Source organism: Aphelocoma coerulescens, chromosome 7 (assembly GCF_041296385.1).
Source record: "Aphelocoma coerulescens isolate FSJ_1873_10779 chromosome 7, UR_Acoe_1.0, whole genome shotgun sequence".
NCBI lineage: Eukaryota > Metazoa > Chordata > Aves > Passeriformes > Corvidae > Aphelocoma > Aphelocoma coerulescens.
The window spans coordinates 1435189-1453141 of record NC_091021.1 but is presented as its reverse complement, the minus strand read 5'-3'; the positions used below and the strand labels follow the sequence as shown (position 1 = coordinate 1453141).

General features: G+C 45.7%; 1 protein-coding gene and 1 long non-coding RNA gene across 10 annotated transcripts in view; both read left to right on the top strand.

Annotated features, from left to right (window-relative positions):
- The first annotated feature begins 13420 nt into the window (after positions 1 to 13420).
- On the top strand, positions 13421 to 16357 carry LOC138113463 (uncharacterized). The gene is made up of 3 exons (XR_011152181.1): positions 13421 to 13571; positions 13765 to 13916; positions 16227 to 16357. It is a non-coding gene; the product is annotated as an uncharacterized lncRNA (long non-coding RNA).
- Positions 16358 to 17001: 644 nt separating this feature from the next.
- The window catches only part of TRPM8 (transient receptor potential cation channel subfamily M member 8), a 37265-nt gene continuing 36313 nt past the window's right edge, over positions 17002 to 17953 (top strand). For 5 of the 9 annotated variants that reach the window (XM_069021684.1, XM_069021686.1, XM_069021689.1 and 2 more), the window contains exon 1: positions 17002 to 17254. In XM_069021684.1, the coding sequence (XP_068877785.1) occupies positions 17213 to 17254 (42 nt within the window). In that variant the 5' untranslated portion in view covers positions 17002 to 17212. The remainder of the gene's footprint in view (positions 17255 to 17953) is intronic. The other 4 variants (XM_069021685.1, XM_069021683.1, XM_069021682.1 and 1 more) reach the window with 1 other exon arrangement.

Here is a 17953-nt window from a genome sequence, read left to right as displayed (position 1 = left end):
CCCCTAAGGAAACCACCCTCACTGGAGGGGAATTGGGTTAGGGAGCACTTAAACTGGGAATACATAGATCTTTGTGACTTGATGGGATGGGATGCAGCCAGGAGTGCTGTGGGAGCTGGCTGGTGTCATTGCAAGGCCACCTTTTGGGAGGTCGTGGTGACTTGGAGGGGTTCCCAAGGACTGGAAGAGGATAATCATCAGTCCTGGCTTCAGGGAGGAGGATCTGGATCACTACAGGCTGATCAGCTTCACTTCAGTCATTGGGAAGGTGATGAAATGAATTCTGCAAACCATTTCCAGGCACGAGAAGAACAGCAGAGTGATTAATGACAGTCTGCCTGTGTTTAGGGAGGCAGAATTGTGTTCAACCAACTTGGCAGTTTTCCATGATGCCATGGCTGCGTGGGGTATGGGGGAGGAGCAGTGGGGAGTGTCCACCTCAGCTTTTAGGAAAGCCTTTGATACTGTCTCCCACACATCCTTACACAGGGGCTGATAAAGGGCAGGTCAAGGAAGTGGCCAGTGGGGCATACTGAATGCTGGCCAAACGACCAGAGGGTGCTGAACAGTGGCACAAAGCCCAGCTGCAGAGTAGTTGCTGTTAAGGTGCCCTGAGGATTGATTATATCAATTGTCATTAATTACCTGGCTGATGGCACACAGCATATTGTCCCCCTAGGGTCACAGACTGGTTTGGGTTGGAAGGGACCTGAAAGCCCATCTCTTCCCACCCCCTGCCATGGGCAGGGACACCTTCCACCAGACCAGATTGTTCAGAGCCTCATCCAACCTGGCCCTGCACACACCCAAGGATGGGGTTGCCCTTGGTGGTGTTGCCAGCACCTCAGGGCAAGGGGAATTGGGGATCCCTCAGCTGCCCTTAAAGTGACCCAGACCCTCTGTGCTGCACACCAGAACTGGGGAGGCACTGAGGGAGCCCAGGGGTGATGGGGTTGTTAGGAAGCACTCAAAGGCACATGGAGGGGTCTGGGGTACATGAGAGCTCGCTGTGGCTGGGGCTGATGGGTGGAGCTGGGACTTGGAGGGGCAACAAAGGCAACAAAAGTGAAGGACTGATGAAGAGTTAGAGTAAGGCATGAGGAGGGTAAAGGAGCTGGGAAAGGGGCTCAGCCTGGAGCAAAGGAGGCTCAGGGGGGACCTTGTGGCTCTGCACAAGTCCCTGACAGGAGGGGGCAGCCGGGGGGGAAATCGGGCTCTGCTCCCAGGGAACAGGGACAGGAGGAGAGGGAACGGCCTCAGGCTGGGCCAGGGGAGGGGCAGGGTGGACATCAGCAGGAATTTCTGCATGGAAAGGGTGGTCAGGCATTGGAGTGGAGTCCCCATCCCTGGAGGTGTCCCAGGAACACCTGGAGGTGGCACTCAGTGCTCTGGGCTGGTGACAGGGTGGGGATCAGGCACAGCTTGGACTCGATGGCCTGGGAGGTCTTTTCAAACTGTAATGATTCTGTAATTCTACAACTGCATGGACCCTTTGTGTCTCTCCACAAACCTCCTACTAACTGTACAGGAGGGGTTCCCAGTGCTCTGATCTCGATTTTCTTGTTCCTTTTGCTCTTTCATGTATTTGATGAGTGTAACACCTAAAGTGTTACTGGGAGAAGGAGGCTCCACCTCCTTCGGAGTGACAAAATTAGGCACAGAACCATCTCATATGGTCAGAAGCAACCCTGATGCAGGCAGTGTTTTAAAAGATAAAACATTCAAAATGTCTCTTCCTTCTCCCCAGATTTTTGAGGAAAGTGAAAAGGGGCTGGTACCTTGCAGGGAATGAGGTGCAGGATAAGCAGCAGTGCAGGGTTGCCCTTTGCAGGGTTTCTCCTTCCCATTCACAGTGCAGCAAGAAGTTCTCATGACTATTTTCTTCTGGCTGACTGTAGAAACAAGGAATAGTTGTTTCCTTATAAGAAAATCTTACTTTACCTCAAATGACTCGAATGGAACAGTATCTTGTATGGATGGGGTCTACTCAGCATTGAGCACATGGCTTGGTTTGATGCTCCACCACCTGCAGTTCCCAGCATCTGAAGGGACATCAAATTATCTATACTATTTTCTCCTAAGAGTGTTAGCTCTAATATGTAGTTTTTTCAATGATATTTTTTTGCTCTGATGTTTATTTTAATGCTGAAATAAACATCAAAAAAACCTGTTCCCATGGGGTGGTGCCTTCACTGCAATGCTTCCCTGCTAGAATTGCTTTATATTTAAAACTTAGAGAACTAAGGCATAGAAACAACCTGAATATGGGATTAACATCTAATATTATACCATCAAAATGACTGTTTAATGAATATCTCAATCCAGCAAGAGTCTTTAGTTGTATTTACACATTTGAGAAAGCTTTTGCTGAGTTGAGTAATAGGCTGAGTTCAAAGCAGCTCACATGAAAATCCAAATTACAATTACCTCACAGTGCTCCCATCTGGATTCTCCTCTTACTTGTGGGACATCTAGTGGCAGAAAGGAGACTGGATCTTGGGAGATAAGATGGTATTTAAAAATGGGATTCTTCCTTTCGAAAAGGACACTGAAACCTTTTTCTTCGTGATGGCTGGAGGCTGAAAGAATTGTGTGGGTTTTTAATATCGATATTTGAAAACAGCTTTGGCTTTTAGTCAACAAAAGCAGTTTGTGTGGGAGCAGCAGGGACAAACTGCAACTTGCTTTTCTTAGTGCTGCTCTGTTGAGAAATAGCTACAAGAGAAGTTTTCCCTGGTCAAGACTGATGGCTGTTCCAGCCTCCCTGAGTGTCATTTATGACACCCAACTGCTCCTTTGACAGGCTGTTTACATTTTATTTCCCCTTGATGGTTTCTCTGTCTGGTATATCCTACTGTTGGCCCTGAGCTTCTCAGGCCAGGTGTGGGGTTCCTCAGCAGATGGAGCAGGGCTCAGCCAGGCTGTGGGAATTTGTAAAGAACAGGTGAGTAGTGAGATGGGTGGCAGGAAAATAAAAGTGTCGTGCTCAAACCTTGCTATTCAATGTATTCTGCTAGAAATATTTTGCAGAAAGATGCTCAGGCTTTTAATGGGTATGGCCTGGGATGGGACAACTCCCTTTTCCCCTTCTGTGTTCCTCTTTCTAGGCCAGGGAGAGGTGCAGCACAGTCCAAATAATGGATGCAAGAGGAGTTTTCTAACAGGCAGCAGCCCTGGGCTCAGGGTGGCAGTGAGCTTGCACAGCAGGAGGTTTCCTGGGCATTGTTCTGCTGTCCCACTCCACTGGCTCTGCAAGAATAATTGTGGAAACAGTGGAGTGTTCTTCCTTTTTCTCTTTTATTTTTTCTTTGAACTTTCCACTCTTCTTGGCAAAGCCCATGCAAACATTCTTTCTGGATGGAGCTGGAAGAACTATTGTGAACTTCTGTAACAGCCTTGGACATTTCATAGCAGAATCAGATCAGGTAGAATATGTACCTGCCTTTAAATCTCTGCTTTAATGGTGTGGGGTTTATCACCTTTCTAGTACTTGACCTGTTTGAGGGTTTTTTGGTTTTTTTCCCATTACTATCTGTAGCATTAAGGGCACAGAATCCACTCAGAAAGCAAATTGATAACTCCTCTGACCCTTGCTTTTGGGAGTGTGTGTAGCAGGGCCCTAATGGAAGTATTAGCCAAACTTTCTGAGCTCTGTCAGTACATTTCTGCACTTGACAGTCTGAAGAAGATGATGGCTCTGCCCTTTGCAGTCAGCCAGGTAACATCTGAGCTTTTGGAGGTTGGGTGAAGTCTTCAGAGAGGGGTGGAACACCTGGGAGCCCAGTGATGCTCTCTCATGGCACAGCCCCACACTTGCTCCCTGTCCCCCTCAGCAGAATGGGGAACAAAATAAAGACCCAAAGTTTCCCTTTCTTTTTCTTGGCTGAGCACGGGTGCTACATGGTGTGGGCTATCCCTTTGGTCAGCTGTACTGGTTCTGAGGTGATCCAGCCACTCCAGGTGGAGGTGATCCAAGGCCCACTACTTGCACTGGTTGCTAAAGTATGCAGGAACAAGGTGGAGCTGTGCCAGGCGGGCTGTCTGTGTGTGGAGCCGTCTCCACTGATATTCCAGGCTATTTGCCTCCCAAAAGAAGCTGGAGCAACAATTAAGTCAATTCTTGTGACTCTTTTCCAGTTCTGTAAGAGGGGATGCTGAAAAAGCAATTGCAGGACATGAGCAGAAGTTGTCTGAGGTGGAAGAGAGGGAATGGCACTTGGAAAAGAGATGTGCCTGCAGGCAGCAGGCTTGGAGGAGCAGGAGTGGGTGCCACCACCTCCTCAGGTGTCTCCCTGGTGCCTGCAGAGTTTGCTCTGTGCTCAGCTGGGAAAGTACATCAGGAATGGCAGCTTTTTTCATCGTGGTGGGAAAACGTTGCCTTGCAGTCGCTGTGAGTGGTGGTGGTGGGAAGGTGTGGCTGTGACATTTTTGCCTCTGGTGCAGCAGAACTGTTTGCTCCCAGCCTGGCTGCTGGGAGGTTGAAATAGAAGCTCCAAACTATGGTGGTGCATCCTAGGAATCAGCTGCTGTTATTTCCACAGGGTCTGAGGTCCTACAGACCACCCTTGAGAGGTGAAGGAGCAGGGGATTTTTTGGGGTGTTGTTTTGAACCTTTGCAGTCCCCTCCCAGAACAGCTGGACTCCAAATCGTATTTGTCATGTGAAAGTGGAACCAAGGTATGTTTCCTGCTGATAGGAATTGTTTCATTTAGCAGCTCTGGGCTTTCCTGGTGTCCTGCATTTTTGGTGGTACATACTAAAGAGCCAGGCAACTCGTCTTGGATGCAGTTGCTTCGGGTTGCTTAAGTGTGTGGGTGTGTGAGCTGGTGTTTCCCTTCCCAGCTCATCTCCTGCTGCCTCCAGGGTGTATTCCCAGCTCTCCATCTGTGATGGAGTCACCGAGTGTGTTTGCATGTTTCCTGCATGGTTGGTGGCTGTGTCCTGTGCTGCCTTGGGACCCCAGGGAGCAGGCTGTCCTCTCCCAGCCCCTGGAGAGGGGTGTGGCTCTCCGGGATAGCGTCACCCGAGGAGCTCCCAGAGCAGGCATACACGGGGCAGGAAGGCTTCAGGAGTGAAGTCCGGTGGCTTTAAAGGCACCCATCTAGGCCTCCAACACTACAAGACATTTTGGAGAGACTCAGAACTCTGTGGAATCTGTTATCACTAGGAATGCCACAGTTGGAGAGGTGGGACCCTCCACTGCGAGTCAGGAGAGACTTCTCTGCAAACTCTATTCCCATTTTCCCTGCCTCCCTCATTGATCAGGTAGCACTTGGAGATCACACTTGGATAAGATCTAAGTTTTCTCTCTGAAAATCTCTTCGGATGTTTTGGATTAATTCCATTTTTAAACCAAAGAACAGTGCAGGGAGTGCCAGCATGGATCTCTAGCTTAATTCTTTCACATCCAAGGTTAGGGCCCCTGACCTGACCCAGGTTCAGCCACGCTGTCACACGTTTTACACAGCCGAGCATTCTTGGGCTCCAGCCTGTGTGTGGCATAAACACTGAATTTTGAGAGAAATCTTGGAATTCCAGTAGCTTATTCCATACCTGGAATCAAGGGTGGTGAATAAGGTACGTTGTTTTTACACAACTCTGGCAGCTGGTGGAGACAAAAGGAAAGGCTGAGAGAATTGGGATTGTTCAACCTGGAGAAGAGAAGGCTCCAGGGTGACAAAACTGACCCATCCAGGTCCTGAAGGGAGCCTACAGGAAAGATGGAGAGAGACGAGAGACAAGGGGCTGGAGTGACAGGACAGGGGGGAATGGCTTCCCACTGCCACAGGACAGGTTAGATGGGATATTGGGAAGAAATTCCTCATTGTGAGGGGATGTGATGCCCTGGCACAGGGTGCCCAGAGAAGCTGGGGCTCCCCCTGGATCCCTGGCAGTGTCCAAAGCCAGGCTGGATGGGGCTTGGAGCAGCCTGGGATAGTGGAAGGTGTCCCTGCCCATGGCAGGGGGTGGGAATGAGATGAGCTTTTAGCTCCCTTCCAACCCAAACCACTCTGGGATTCTGTGATCGACTCTGAGGCTGATGCATGCACCAGCCTGCTGGGCACAAGGAATCTCTGGGATAGGGAATGGCAGGATTTACTGCAACAGCATTTGTTTGTTTTGGTGTGGCACTGCTGCTGCTGGGAGTCTGGTCAGTCTTACAGGTCTGATGATGGCACAAGTCATGAGCAGCCTTTGGGCTCAGGGAGGGGAGGGTCTGCTCTTTCTGGCCCTGGAAATCCAAACTGCTGTGAAGTGAAATGCCTGCCTCTCCCATTTTTCTTCTGCTTGGGGTGTTTCTTTCCACAGAATCATTGAGGCTGGAGAAGAGATGGAGTCCATTTCCTGCATTCCTGCCGATTGAGCCACATGCATAGGTACACCCGCTCCTGGTTTTCTTTCGTTACCCCAAAAGTTGTGACAATGGGACACATCAGAAAGGGAATTTCCAGGTCTGGCAGTGGGTAGGGCAGTAAGGTGAGTAAGAGGATGTTCAGCTGACTGCTGGGAAGGGAGCAGAGTCACAAGTACAGTGTGGATTTGGGTAACAAAAGGTCCTCAGAGCTCCTGCTGTGCCGAAAATTCGCTTTAGAGATGGACTTGATTTGCAGATACCGAGTTAAACTCACCTCCTGTGTGATGGAAAATTACTGCCCTCACATTCTCTCTTTGTCCTGTTGTAATCCTAAATATTTGGAGAGATGTTTATCCATGCTGTTAATGTGTAGTAATGGGATTGCTATTTTAAAAATCGATACAAATCTCACACTAAAAAAGAAAGGCTTATAGATTAGTCTGTCAAGAGCTGTCTTAATAGATCTGTCTGACATTTGAGACACTTTCCCCAAAAGTACTCTTCTAGTTTCAAATTACTTCTTAAATGTTGCTGCCTGCAGATTCCAGGCCAGCTAATACAAGTTGTCAGAGTGAAAACCTTTCTCTGCAGCTTCAGAGAAGCTGGAAGTCATAAATGTTTTCATTATTTTTTCAATTGATCAAGAATGTGTTCCCTCCTAAATTAGGGAGCGGCGGTTTCAAACACATTCTTTACTTTTGTGGTTTCAGCCATCTGGTGGGCTGGAGAAGCTGGGGAGTTGGGGATGATGGGGAAGTTCAGAACGGATCTTTCTAATACTGCCACTTGGAGTGTGAAAAGCTGAATGGTGCTGACTCGATTGAGACTCCTTTTGAGATGCAAAAGATTGCTAGCAGATGGCATATGCATTTATAATCTAGGTAATTGAAGCTGGCTTTAATATCCTTCTCATATTTTAGCAGTATTCCATACCCTTCCTGTTTCCTTCTACAGCTCTGTGTGGAATGTCTCTGGTCCTCCTCTGTCAGTGTACTCACAGCCTTTCTTGTTTTGGCTCTTGAAGGCCTGTTAATTAGCAATAATTGCAGTCATTCATCAAGTTCAGGGCCATGTCTTTGTGGGGTGTGTGTTCTGGTGAGAGCCTGAGACCAAAAAACATTCCCAGTGCCATCCATAACTTGCAGGCTTGGAAATCTTTGGGGAGTTATTGCTGCTGTTGCTCTCTCCAAGACTGAGCCCTGCCCTGAGAGGTACAAGACTTCGGTTCAGGGGCATGTTTGACTTCTCTTCATCTCGACATCTACTGCACCTTCCACTCTGCAACGGGGAGGAACAAGGAGCTGGCACAATTACTCCACTCCCTGTGGAGCCCACAGCTTCAGTGGCAAGCAGGGAGATAAATGGAGGATATAAAGAGGTCCCAGACATCTGCTGCTGCAGCTGGGGGTGGTTCTTCACTCCTTTGGAGGCTCTTTCTGAGACTGGGCAGGATTTCCTGCAGTGTATCATGGTGCTTTGTCCTTAATTCAGCATTTTGTGGAGAGTGGCTATGAAGCTTTGCTTGCTGTAGGATCTGCCTGGAATGGCTGCCTGATCTAGGCTTTCCCAAATAATCTATAAGCAATTATTTTCTTTAAAGTCTTCTCAGCACATAGCTCTTGCCATAAACTAAAGATCCCACAACCTCTTTGAGGTCCTCAAACTCTAATCAACATAGAACTGGATGTACCAAACCTGTGTAGTGATGGTGAGAATCCCAAATCTGGGTGTTCGGGGGGAAGTGCAGCGAAACATCAAAGAGGAGGTTTGGCTTCAGATGTCCACAGGGAAGCAAGGGAGAAACCTTGGAAAATTTGGCCATCTTTGAAAGATTTGCTGTTGTAAAGAAAGGCTCGTTGTGTTACCATTACTCTAATTCAGACATAGTTGTCTAAAATGAGTCTAGAACTGGTAATTGTCTCTCCTCTCCCAGGTGACAAGTGGCAGGACCAGAGAAAATGGCCTCAGGTTGCCCCAGGGAAGGTTCAGGTTGGATATTAGCAAAGATTTCTTCCTGAAAGGATGGTCAAGCATTGGAACAGGCTGCTTAGGGAAGTGGTGGAGTCACCATCCCCAGCAGCATTGTTCAAAACAGTGGAGTCTTGGTGCTTAAAGGCACCGTTTAGTGCTGGGTTAATGGTTGGACTTGGTATTTTTAGAGGGTTTTTTCAATCTCAGCAAACACCATTTAAACCCCATTTAAAATCTCTCTCTGGCTTAAAAAGCCCAGACAGCTTCAGCCTTGCCTTATCTACATTTTAAAGCGTTTTTGAGTTCACAAACTTGATGTAGGGTTTGACATCCTGGAAGGTAACTTTAAATCTTTATTTATGGATAGGCCAAGTCTGCCATCGGGCAGATCTAGGCCAAGCCTAAAGGCCTTAATGCTTGGTATTTCAAGTAGGGAAGTTAATCCTGGCAAAATTCTGCCGGTTTTGTAGGGTTTATTTATAGTCTGTTCCTCTCCACCACTTTTCCAAGGCTCCTCATTCCCATTAGTCTCCCCCAGTAGCTGTTTTTTTGGGACACATACCATTCCTGCCTCATGCTGATGCTGCTGGAAGTGGTGCCTGTGGTTTCTGAGCAGCCCATCCATTAGTGGGACTGGCGAGGTTTGTTCCCTGTCAGTGTCTCCATGGTGGTTTTGTCAGGTCTGTGACTATATTTTTTCCTGGTTTCTCCCTTTTTTCCCTCGGAATTCCCAACTGACAGAGTCCCCAATCAGATAACGTTGCTGGAGTAAATGCTCTCACACTCTAACCTGCTCTTATCAATTGATGTGACTGTGGGGATGAAGATATTTGCATTTTTTTCAGCCCCCATCTTGGTCACATTTCCCAGCTGATACCTTTTGCCACTGCTTTTTTCAGGCTGTGCTTCCAGCTGGGACCAAGGCTGGTGGCAGCACAGAACCCAGGGAGCTGTTCCACTGATGGACCAGGATGGACCAGCTAGAGCACAGAATAAATAAAGTACACTCCAACATCCTTGCTGTCCTTAGGAGGAAACTTCTGCTCCTGGGATTTCGAGTGGTCTTTAACTTTGTGAACAAAATATCTTGGGGAAAGAATGAGTGTATGCTTTGCATTGCTCCTGTGCTAAGAATGTTCTGGGAAAAAGGCAAGCAGAGGATCAAAACATGACAGACTTTCTCTGGAGAAAGTCCAAGCCTTACAGAAATGGATATTCTGGAAGCAGTACTAAAGGTTCTAGAGACATTCATTAACTGAGCCACTGGTACCTGTTTGGGCAGGGAGAGTGAGGCAGGTGTTTGTGGTCCCCTTTGTGCAGCTGGCTGTGACTCCAGGGAGAGACTCTCTGGTTTGGGTGAAAGCGATGCTCTGTATCCTCCACTTCTGCATCTGGAGCCTGGGGGATGTCTCAGAAGCAGCAGAAGCTCTCCAGAAGTGAAACTCCAGACAAATCAGGCACTTCCCCTTCGTGCCTGACCTTGGGCTTGTGCTGTCCTTACTCTCAAAGCCACCCACCTCCCCAGACACCAAGCTCCTCGTGGGCTCGGCAAAGCAATGAAATGTATAAGTGAGTGGATCAAATTCATGGTTTACTCTAAATCACTTCTCTTTCATTATACTGCTGTGTGATGGACATAAAATCAAGCTGATAAACTACCCCTTAGAAAGAACGCACTGCTCGGTGTTTTTCAGCACATAGGCTTGACAGCAGCAGCTGATTAATAATTAATTAAAATAATGGTCAGGGGAAGAAATATACCTTTGCCAATCTATAATTACTTGGAAGCTTCTTCATACATTTTCCATGAGAGTCTTTTCCTTGTAAGGCTCTGAAAAAGTATATTTAGTGTTTGTTTGCTTTCAGTTATGGTTTTCAGCGGATATTGACTGAAACAGTATCTTAATCAGTCTGACCTCAGCCTCCAGGGGATTTTTTTCCATTGACTCTACCTCTTCCTCCTCGCCTCTCCCTGTGTGCTGAAATTCTTGTCAGAGCTGCTAACTCTGTTGCCTTTAGTGCTTCCATTTTTGAGACTCTTTTTAGCCAAAACTTTTTCTGAACATTCCCATCTTGGGGTGGGGGTGGGATGACAGCCAGTTCTTGCTGACTCTGACCCGAGGTAAGTTTCTTGGAAGTGGTTTCCTCCCATCCTCCTACTTTTCTCAAACTGATTTTCCAGCAGCAGCAGTGCTGAGAACAAATTATTAAGTAATGCAAAGCATTTTAGAACCTTCAAGGAGTTGGGTCTTCTGTGTGAGCACCATTCAAAATGGGTAATTCAGCTGGGTTTTCCTACCTCAAACTCTGGAGCGTGGCTGTTTTATTTTTTGCCTTGTGCATTTGGCAAGGGTTCTTGTGTTCTGTTTGTCATCTCTGAATTCCCTGACAGTTACTTTTTTGTTGCTTCCTATTGCAGCAAGTTCAACTGAATCCAGCTTTTTCATTTCAAAACTCCAAGGTGTCCTTGGCCTCCCATCACTGTGTTGTTTTTAGAAAGCAAATTGTTCAGAGTGATCTGGGGTAAATGTCACAGCTCATTTGATTCCCAACCACACTTTTCAGCTGAACATTTCTCCTGGCACTGTCTTAATATTATCTCCATGGGATTGATGATTCATGTTTTCTGTCCCTATTTCTTCTGTGGCAGCAGGAAAGCAGAAAGCAACAGGACTTGGATCAGTTATCTGTCAGCCTGGTCAGGGACTGGGAATAGGCAGCATATTCCTAAAAGCTGGTGGGTTTTTCCATACCTTAGCTAGCAGTTCGTAATTGCCTGACTGCATGTTTTTGGTCCCCTCCCAGATAAATCCTGTCCTAGGTTAGTAAAAATGTCCTGGGATCTTCCTTGTTGGAAAAGAACCTTAAATATCATCTAGTTCCAACCCCAGTGCACAAGGAGAGCTTGAGATGGAAATGTGCTGTGGGATCTTTGCGGTATCTGCGACTTCCTGACGTGGGAACGTGGAGAGAAAATGGATCCAGGCTTGTCAGAGGTGTGCAGGAACGGGGCACTGGACACCAGCTGGAACAAAGGAGTGAGTAGGAGAGCAGCCTGGTCTAGTGGAAGGTGGTGTTGCTGCCTATGGGCTGAGATGGGCTTTGGGGTCTCTCCCAACCCAAACCATTCTGGGATTTTCTGACAGTGGGGGAAAAAATGCACCTGAGACTGTTCATTATGTTCTTTGAGCTCTTGAGTCATGTGTAGTTTAGTTCTGACTTACTTGGACCTCTAGAGGTACCTTGCTGCTTACATGACTCTGGTTTCCGTGGATTAAAGGCTTTTTATCCGAGATATATTTGGATCTCTGATTAAATGTAGCTTTTTGGGGGGGATAATCAACTGCCTGCTGCTGACACACACCATTATCCAGAGAGTGGTGTGAGATTGGAATAGATGTGCAAGGTCTGCATGTTACACCCAGCTCCCAGAGAATGGAGACGAAAATAGTCCCAAGCATATGTTAATTTTCACTGAATATTAGATGAATATGAGAGCGTGTTTTAGTCATATGGCTCTGTGGAAACAGATGTACTTCCTCACTGGAGGAGTTTCTTTGGATTAAATGAACATTTGAGAGCTTTTCCTTTGGTGTTGCCACTTGTCTTGGTGCTGTATGGCTTTGATTTGTGTTTATGATCTCAGTTCGTGCAAGATAGGCACAGGAAATTATGCATAAATGCTTCAAACAGAAAAATGACATTGTTTGGCTGAGTGCTGAACTTCACAACAGTGAGTGTACCAGTTATCACTAAGGATAATACTCTGCATCTTGTAACAGTATTACCATGAGCCTTCAAAAAGTAATGAAGTTGATATTTTCCTTAAATGTTCCAGCTATATTCAGATATACTTGATTATTGAAACGTGTCCTTCCTTTTCCTGAAGGTGCTTTTCATGAGGTTCTGATGGAAAAGCGAAAAGAATTTATTCATTACCTTAAATGCTAAGGGATTTTTTTAGTTTTGAAAGTTTTGATTACCAAACCCATATCTTGAACAAGTGTTAATGTTGTAGCCTGCCCTGTGATTGTCCTCAGTTGGGTTAGTCTGGATTAATGCACATTTTTATTTTGATCCTAGCTAAATTCCAAGAAATCCATGGAGCTGTAGCTAAGATGTGAGCCCACTGCATTGAAACGGGTGGGAGTGAGTCTCCAGTTGACTACTGTGTTGATTACAGCCTTCTTGTTCCTTTTTGTTTGGGTTTGGGGGTTTTTTTTAGCTAATCTCAAGCATTCATCTCCTCACCTCTCCTCATTTTTAAAGCTTGATGAACACTTTCTCAGAACATTTCCATCAAATTAAGTGCATAAAAACCTGAGGTGCAGTTTTCTAGTCACTCAACGCTGATAAACTGAAAATTACATAATTTTTTGGTTTTTTTTTTTAATTTTTAGGGCTTTTACAGAAAGAATCTGCCAGTGTTCTGTTCCTACCTATTAATATTTCACACCAAAATGCACTTTTAAAGCTTTCTGGGCTGACATGCACATCGGAATGATTTCATTGTTCTTCAAATGCGATGCACTCTCACACTGAAAGGAAATACAAGTGTCTGCATTTAGGAATGTAAATTGTTAAAAAGGGTTTTAAATGCTTGTGGACAGCAGGATGGGTGATGAGGGAGGGTAGGACCACAGCTCCCTGCTTTGCTGTATCCCAGCTTTTCAAGCATTAGGTCTTTGTCTCTGCAGGGTCACACTTAAATTTTCCAGACTTTTCTCTTTCAGTGAGGCTAGTTTGACACTCAGACTAGTCAGAAGTGCTTCTAACAGATTTAAATTCCATTAAAAAATTCCCTTTTTGGACAGTTCCAACACCAGTAATTGCCAAAATATTGCCATTTTGCACCAGGTTGTCTTCTCTTCGGTGTGTCCTTTAGTGCATCATTGTAGGCTTGATGGAATAGTCTCTTACATCCTTAGGTAAATGGCTAAAAACTGCTTTCAGTAATTAATATTAAATTAAAAATCCCTGGGACTCGTGCAGCCAGGTGGAAATCTGCCATTCTACAACATCTTCCATTCAAAATGAGTAAGAATCGCTGGAGCTTCTATGAAACTTTGTTTGTCTCCAGCAGGCCTTGCTGAATGCAGGAAGAAACAAGGAACCAGAAAGTGTTGCCTGCACACAGAACCTGAGCAGTTGTCACCCCAGAAAAGTGCTCTTCAGGCTTTCCCAAGATTTCTGAAGACCCAAACCCCAAAGAAGTTGTGCTGTCTGTGCTTTTGTTGCCAAACTTGTATGTAACAGGACTTACCCCACCCGTGCTTCAGGGAGGGCTCGGGTGTAATTGGAGTAGTTCCATTGACCCTTCTCGCACTGAAGAAGAGCACCTGTGGCTCCTCATTTTACTGTGCCTTGATACAACCCAAAATTAAGCCAACAAGTTGCCTGTATTACTATGGCAGATAATTCTCTGTGTTCCTCCCCAGGTTTGTTGTGCTCGTGCTCGTTTATGTTCGAGGTGCTTCTGAGGATGAGAAGTGCTCAAGCGTTACCTTGCAGCTCCTGTTGAGGTTTTGAATCCAAAATCCCAGCACAGAAAGGGTGAGGAGCCACACAGAAGCTGTTACCCCTGTTCAAGGTGGGTTTCTGCAGCTTGGATAAAAAGGGGAGAAGTGGGCTTTTATACAGGCAGTAAAGGGGTACAGAAGGCAGCTCATGCACAGCAGATGAAATTCGGTGTGCAACTGCATCAGTGCCTGTTTCCTGCTCAGAAACAGGAGCAGTGTTAACAGCTTGCAGCCAAAGCAAGAGAAATCCAGAGGGATTTTGGGGACAGAAATGTTCTTGAATCTCCATGTAACTCTCTGCTGGAGCTGCTGTAATTAGTAAGTGCCCTGTCTGTTCTGCGACAGTGTTTGACATTTTGTTCTCTCTGGCAATCCATGGGGAGAGTTGACAGGAGGGAATGGTGGTGATTAGCACTCAACAGGGTAAGTATTTAAGGTTTTTTGCCTATTTGATCCATCATACTTTTAACTATGGGATTCAGTGAAGCCTAAGCTTTGAAACCCCACGTTCAAATCTCCAGCAAGACATTGCCTTGAAACAGTGGGATAATAATGATAGAATCCCAGAATGGTTTGAGTTGGAAGGGACCTTAGAGTTCATCTTGTTCCACCCTCTGCCATGGGCAGGGACACCTTCCACTATCCCAGGTTGTTCCAATGTTTGCTCAAAGCTTAGCAAAGTAACCTTGCTCCTGAAAAGGGTTTCATCCCTTGTAATGGTGATCTCAATGCTGCCAGCCCATGACAGTCTCCTTGGCATTAAAAATGTTGCTTGGTGTGGTGAGCTGAGACTAGCTTAGTTTTAAAAAGGCACACAAACCACCCCCCACAAAATAAACTCTACAGGAAAGTTAATATATATTACACAGGGAGATAGTGATAGGACAAGGTGGAGTGGTTTTAAACTGAAACAAGAAAAATTTAGATGGGATATTGGGAAGGAATTATTCCCTGGGAGGGTGGGCAGGCCCTGGCACAGGGTGCCCAGAGCAGCTGTGGCTGCCCCTGGATCCCTGGCAGCGCCCAAGGCCAGGCTGGACATTGGGGCTTGGAGCAGCCTGGGACAGTGGGAGGTGTTCCTGCCCTTGGCAGGGGGTGGAATGAGATGGGCTTTTAGTTCCCTTCTGAACCCAAACCATTCTGGAATTCTGTGATACTGCTTGATGTCACAGGTGCATTGTCAATTCTCCTTCACCCTTAAGAAGCCCCTCTCAAGCTTTCACAGGTTCTGGGATAGAAAGTGATTTTCTGCCAGCCACTGCATTAAATCCCATTGTACCTGTTCTTTTGCACAGTGGGGGCTGCAGGGCTCAAATCCCTGTAGCTCTTTCCTTAAAAGGTGCCTTAAAAGGCACCACTTTCCTTAAATCATCTGCTCTCTGGCTTTATGCTTCTTTTAAAACAATCATAAGGCTTTTTCAGATGCCAAAGAATCTTTTTTCTTTACAGTCTCTCCACTGCTCTCAATACAAAGGAAAATATTTTTGTATCTATGTGAAATTCTGCTTCTTAGCAATACAGGTGCTTGCTGCATTTTGATTCCTGCATAGATAAGAAAGATTTGGATCCCGAGGATGTCAGCTTTTACTTCATTTACCAGAAAGACAGGGAGGAGCTCTTTGGCCAGGATCCATAACAACACCTTTTTGATTGTTCACAAATAGCTCTGTCTAGTCCAAAAGCAGAGTTACATACCTTCTGTGAATTAGGAGAGACAGGACATGCTGTGCAGTTTGGCAAGTGTTTAGTGAAATCTCTCTGCTGGAGTCAGCCCTGATTTTGCTGGAATACAGTAAATATTAACATATTCCTGTAGATTTAGAATACCTGTATGTGTATTCTCAGACCAAGAATGCAGGAATGCTGGGAAGTGTGAATTATTGCCCGTGGAGGTGCTCTTGTCTTTGGAAAATACTGATCATCCTTACCCTAAAAACTTTCAGAGAGCATCTTTGACTTACATTTGTGATGCCAAATTTCTTTCTTGAGAACCATGAAGTGGCTCCAAAAATCTGTCTCTTTTCCAAGTTTGCTCTACTTAAGAGGATCAGGCAGAAGGGTTTGTTCCCCAACTCTGCAGCTGAATTTTTAAAAGGAATAGTTGAGCTCCCCATTTATGTACTGAGTAGTTATTTTCCTTGAGAGTTACCAGCCAGGCACGTTTCACAGGGCAGTGGTTAAGGGACTATCTGCAGGTCTAAACCACACTGAAGATTCATGTTCAGTACTTCAGGAATGTTGTTGCTGCATGACCGTAGTGCTGCTGTCCATGAAAACTGTGGTTTAGGGAAATGGGGTGACAGAAAATGCTCAGGAGCCCTTTAGCTCCTTCTCAGGTTTAGCTGCACGTCCTTGAGACCTGTTTTCTTTGTGTTCCTTAGGAGCAGCGGATCACTGGATGTGTTCTGCCTTTGTGCTGAGCCCACACGTGTTTCAGGGAGCTGTTAGATGCTGCCAGTGGGGTGAAGCCCCCAAGTGATGGTTCATGAAAATGCAGATGTGTATATGCCAAGGTAATGAGAGATTTAAAACAATAAACCTGCCTTCCATCACAGAAGGAAAGATGAATCTGAGACTTAAAATCCTAGAATGATTTCGATTTGAAGTGACCTCAAAGCTCAACTTTTCCACCCCCTTCCATGGCTTCCATGGGCAGGGACCCTTCCACTAGACTAGGTTGCTCCAAGCCCCATCCAGCCTGGCCTAAAGTGGGCCTAAATTGGGTGATGAAGAGGCTGCAGAAGGTTCTCCAGCAGCAAATGGGGATAGCACTGCTTTCTGCAAGGAAGGTGGCCTGGGGACAATCCATCTCTCCAAGGAGTCACTGAACATCACAGCAATAGAAATTGCTTTTACCCGAGCGAGAAGCTTTAAGTTAAAGGCTGGAGAAAAATAGGAAAACAAAAAATTAAGGAACAGTCTGATTTTTATTGAGTAAAAACACTTGTAAAATCCTCTATTGCACTCAACAGTGCTTCAACAACCTTGTAGCAAATTAGATTAATAGGTGTTGATTTTACAACTTCGTCTCATTATCTTCTGCTACATTAAAATCTAATTATTTATTCCCACAATTGTTTTCTTTTACTTCTGGCTTTTTACTGGTGCTGTTGGTGACACACACGAGCTGCGGTGTTATCTGTTCCTGCAGTCCGTGGGCAGCAGGTGGGACAGCATCTCCCACAAATAACCTGCAGCTGCTATTCCCTGCACCCTGCTGCAATTAAGCCTTCATTAGTAACTGGTGAATAACTGCGCTGTTCCTTGCTCCTGGCCGTGATCCCTCCCTCCCTTAAAAGGAAGGCATGACACAGATAAAGGTGGGGCTTTGCCAGCTCGAGTATTTCAAAGCCTTCCTCTTGGAGTCATGATTGCAGAAGGAGTCCTGGGGCATATTCTGGAGACTTTGGTAAGTCTGTGCTACTGATCTAATGTTGATTTTTTTCTGTCCTTAAGAGAAAATACTTTGGTTTTGCTGAAATTGTGGCAGCGGCTGCAGCTGAAGTTCGGCGACATCCTCTGCTGTTGGAGAGGTTTCTTATAAAGCCAATTTTGGGAATTGTTAATGCAAATAGTGGTTATGTTTATCTGGAAATCTCCTGAGAATTAAGCTGGTGTTGCTTTTCCAGTTGCAGGCAAGTTTTTAAAAGCCTCTTCATTTGTCTCTTTAGAACTAGATTTTAATTTTTTTTTTAAAGTCATCTCAAGCCGAAGTTTTCCTTGGCATATGCTCCTTGAATTGCCGTGGAAGTTATAGTCTTACACTTTAGAGGGTTATTTTGAAGTTTATCTAATGGTTATTTTCCCCAGTTTGTGCTGTTTTAAGAAAGTTATGCTTCAGTGCCTTAAAGATCTTCTTTATTTAATTTAATGGGTTGGAAATGTGATAGAAAAAGAACTGTTTGCCTGTTTCTTGGACTGCAGCTGTGTCACATCTTTTAAAATCTGTATAATTGCTGTGTTATCTCCAACACTCACGGCGTCACTCACTGGTATCAGCTAAACACTGCTATCAATGAGGCTTTTCAGAATTTGAAATTAAAATCCCAGGTTTTCAGGGGGTTTCTTTGCACTCTTACTAACTGTTTTAGTTTGTTTGCTGCATGTT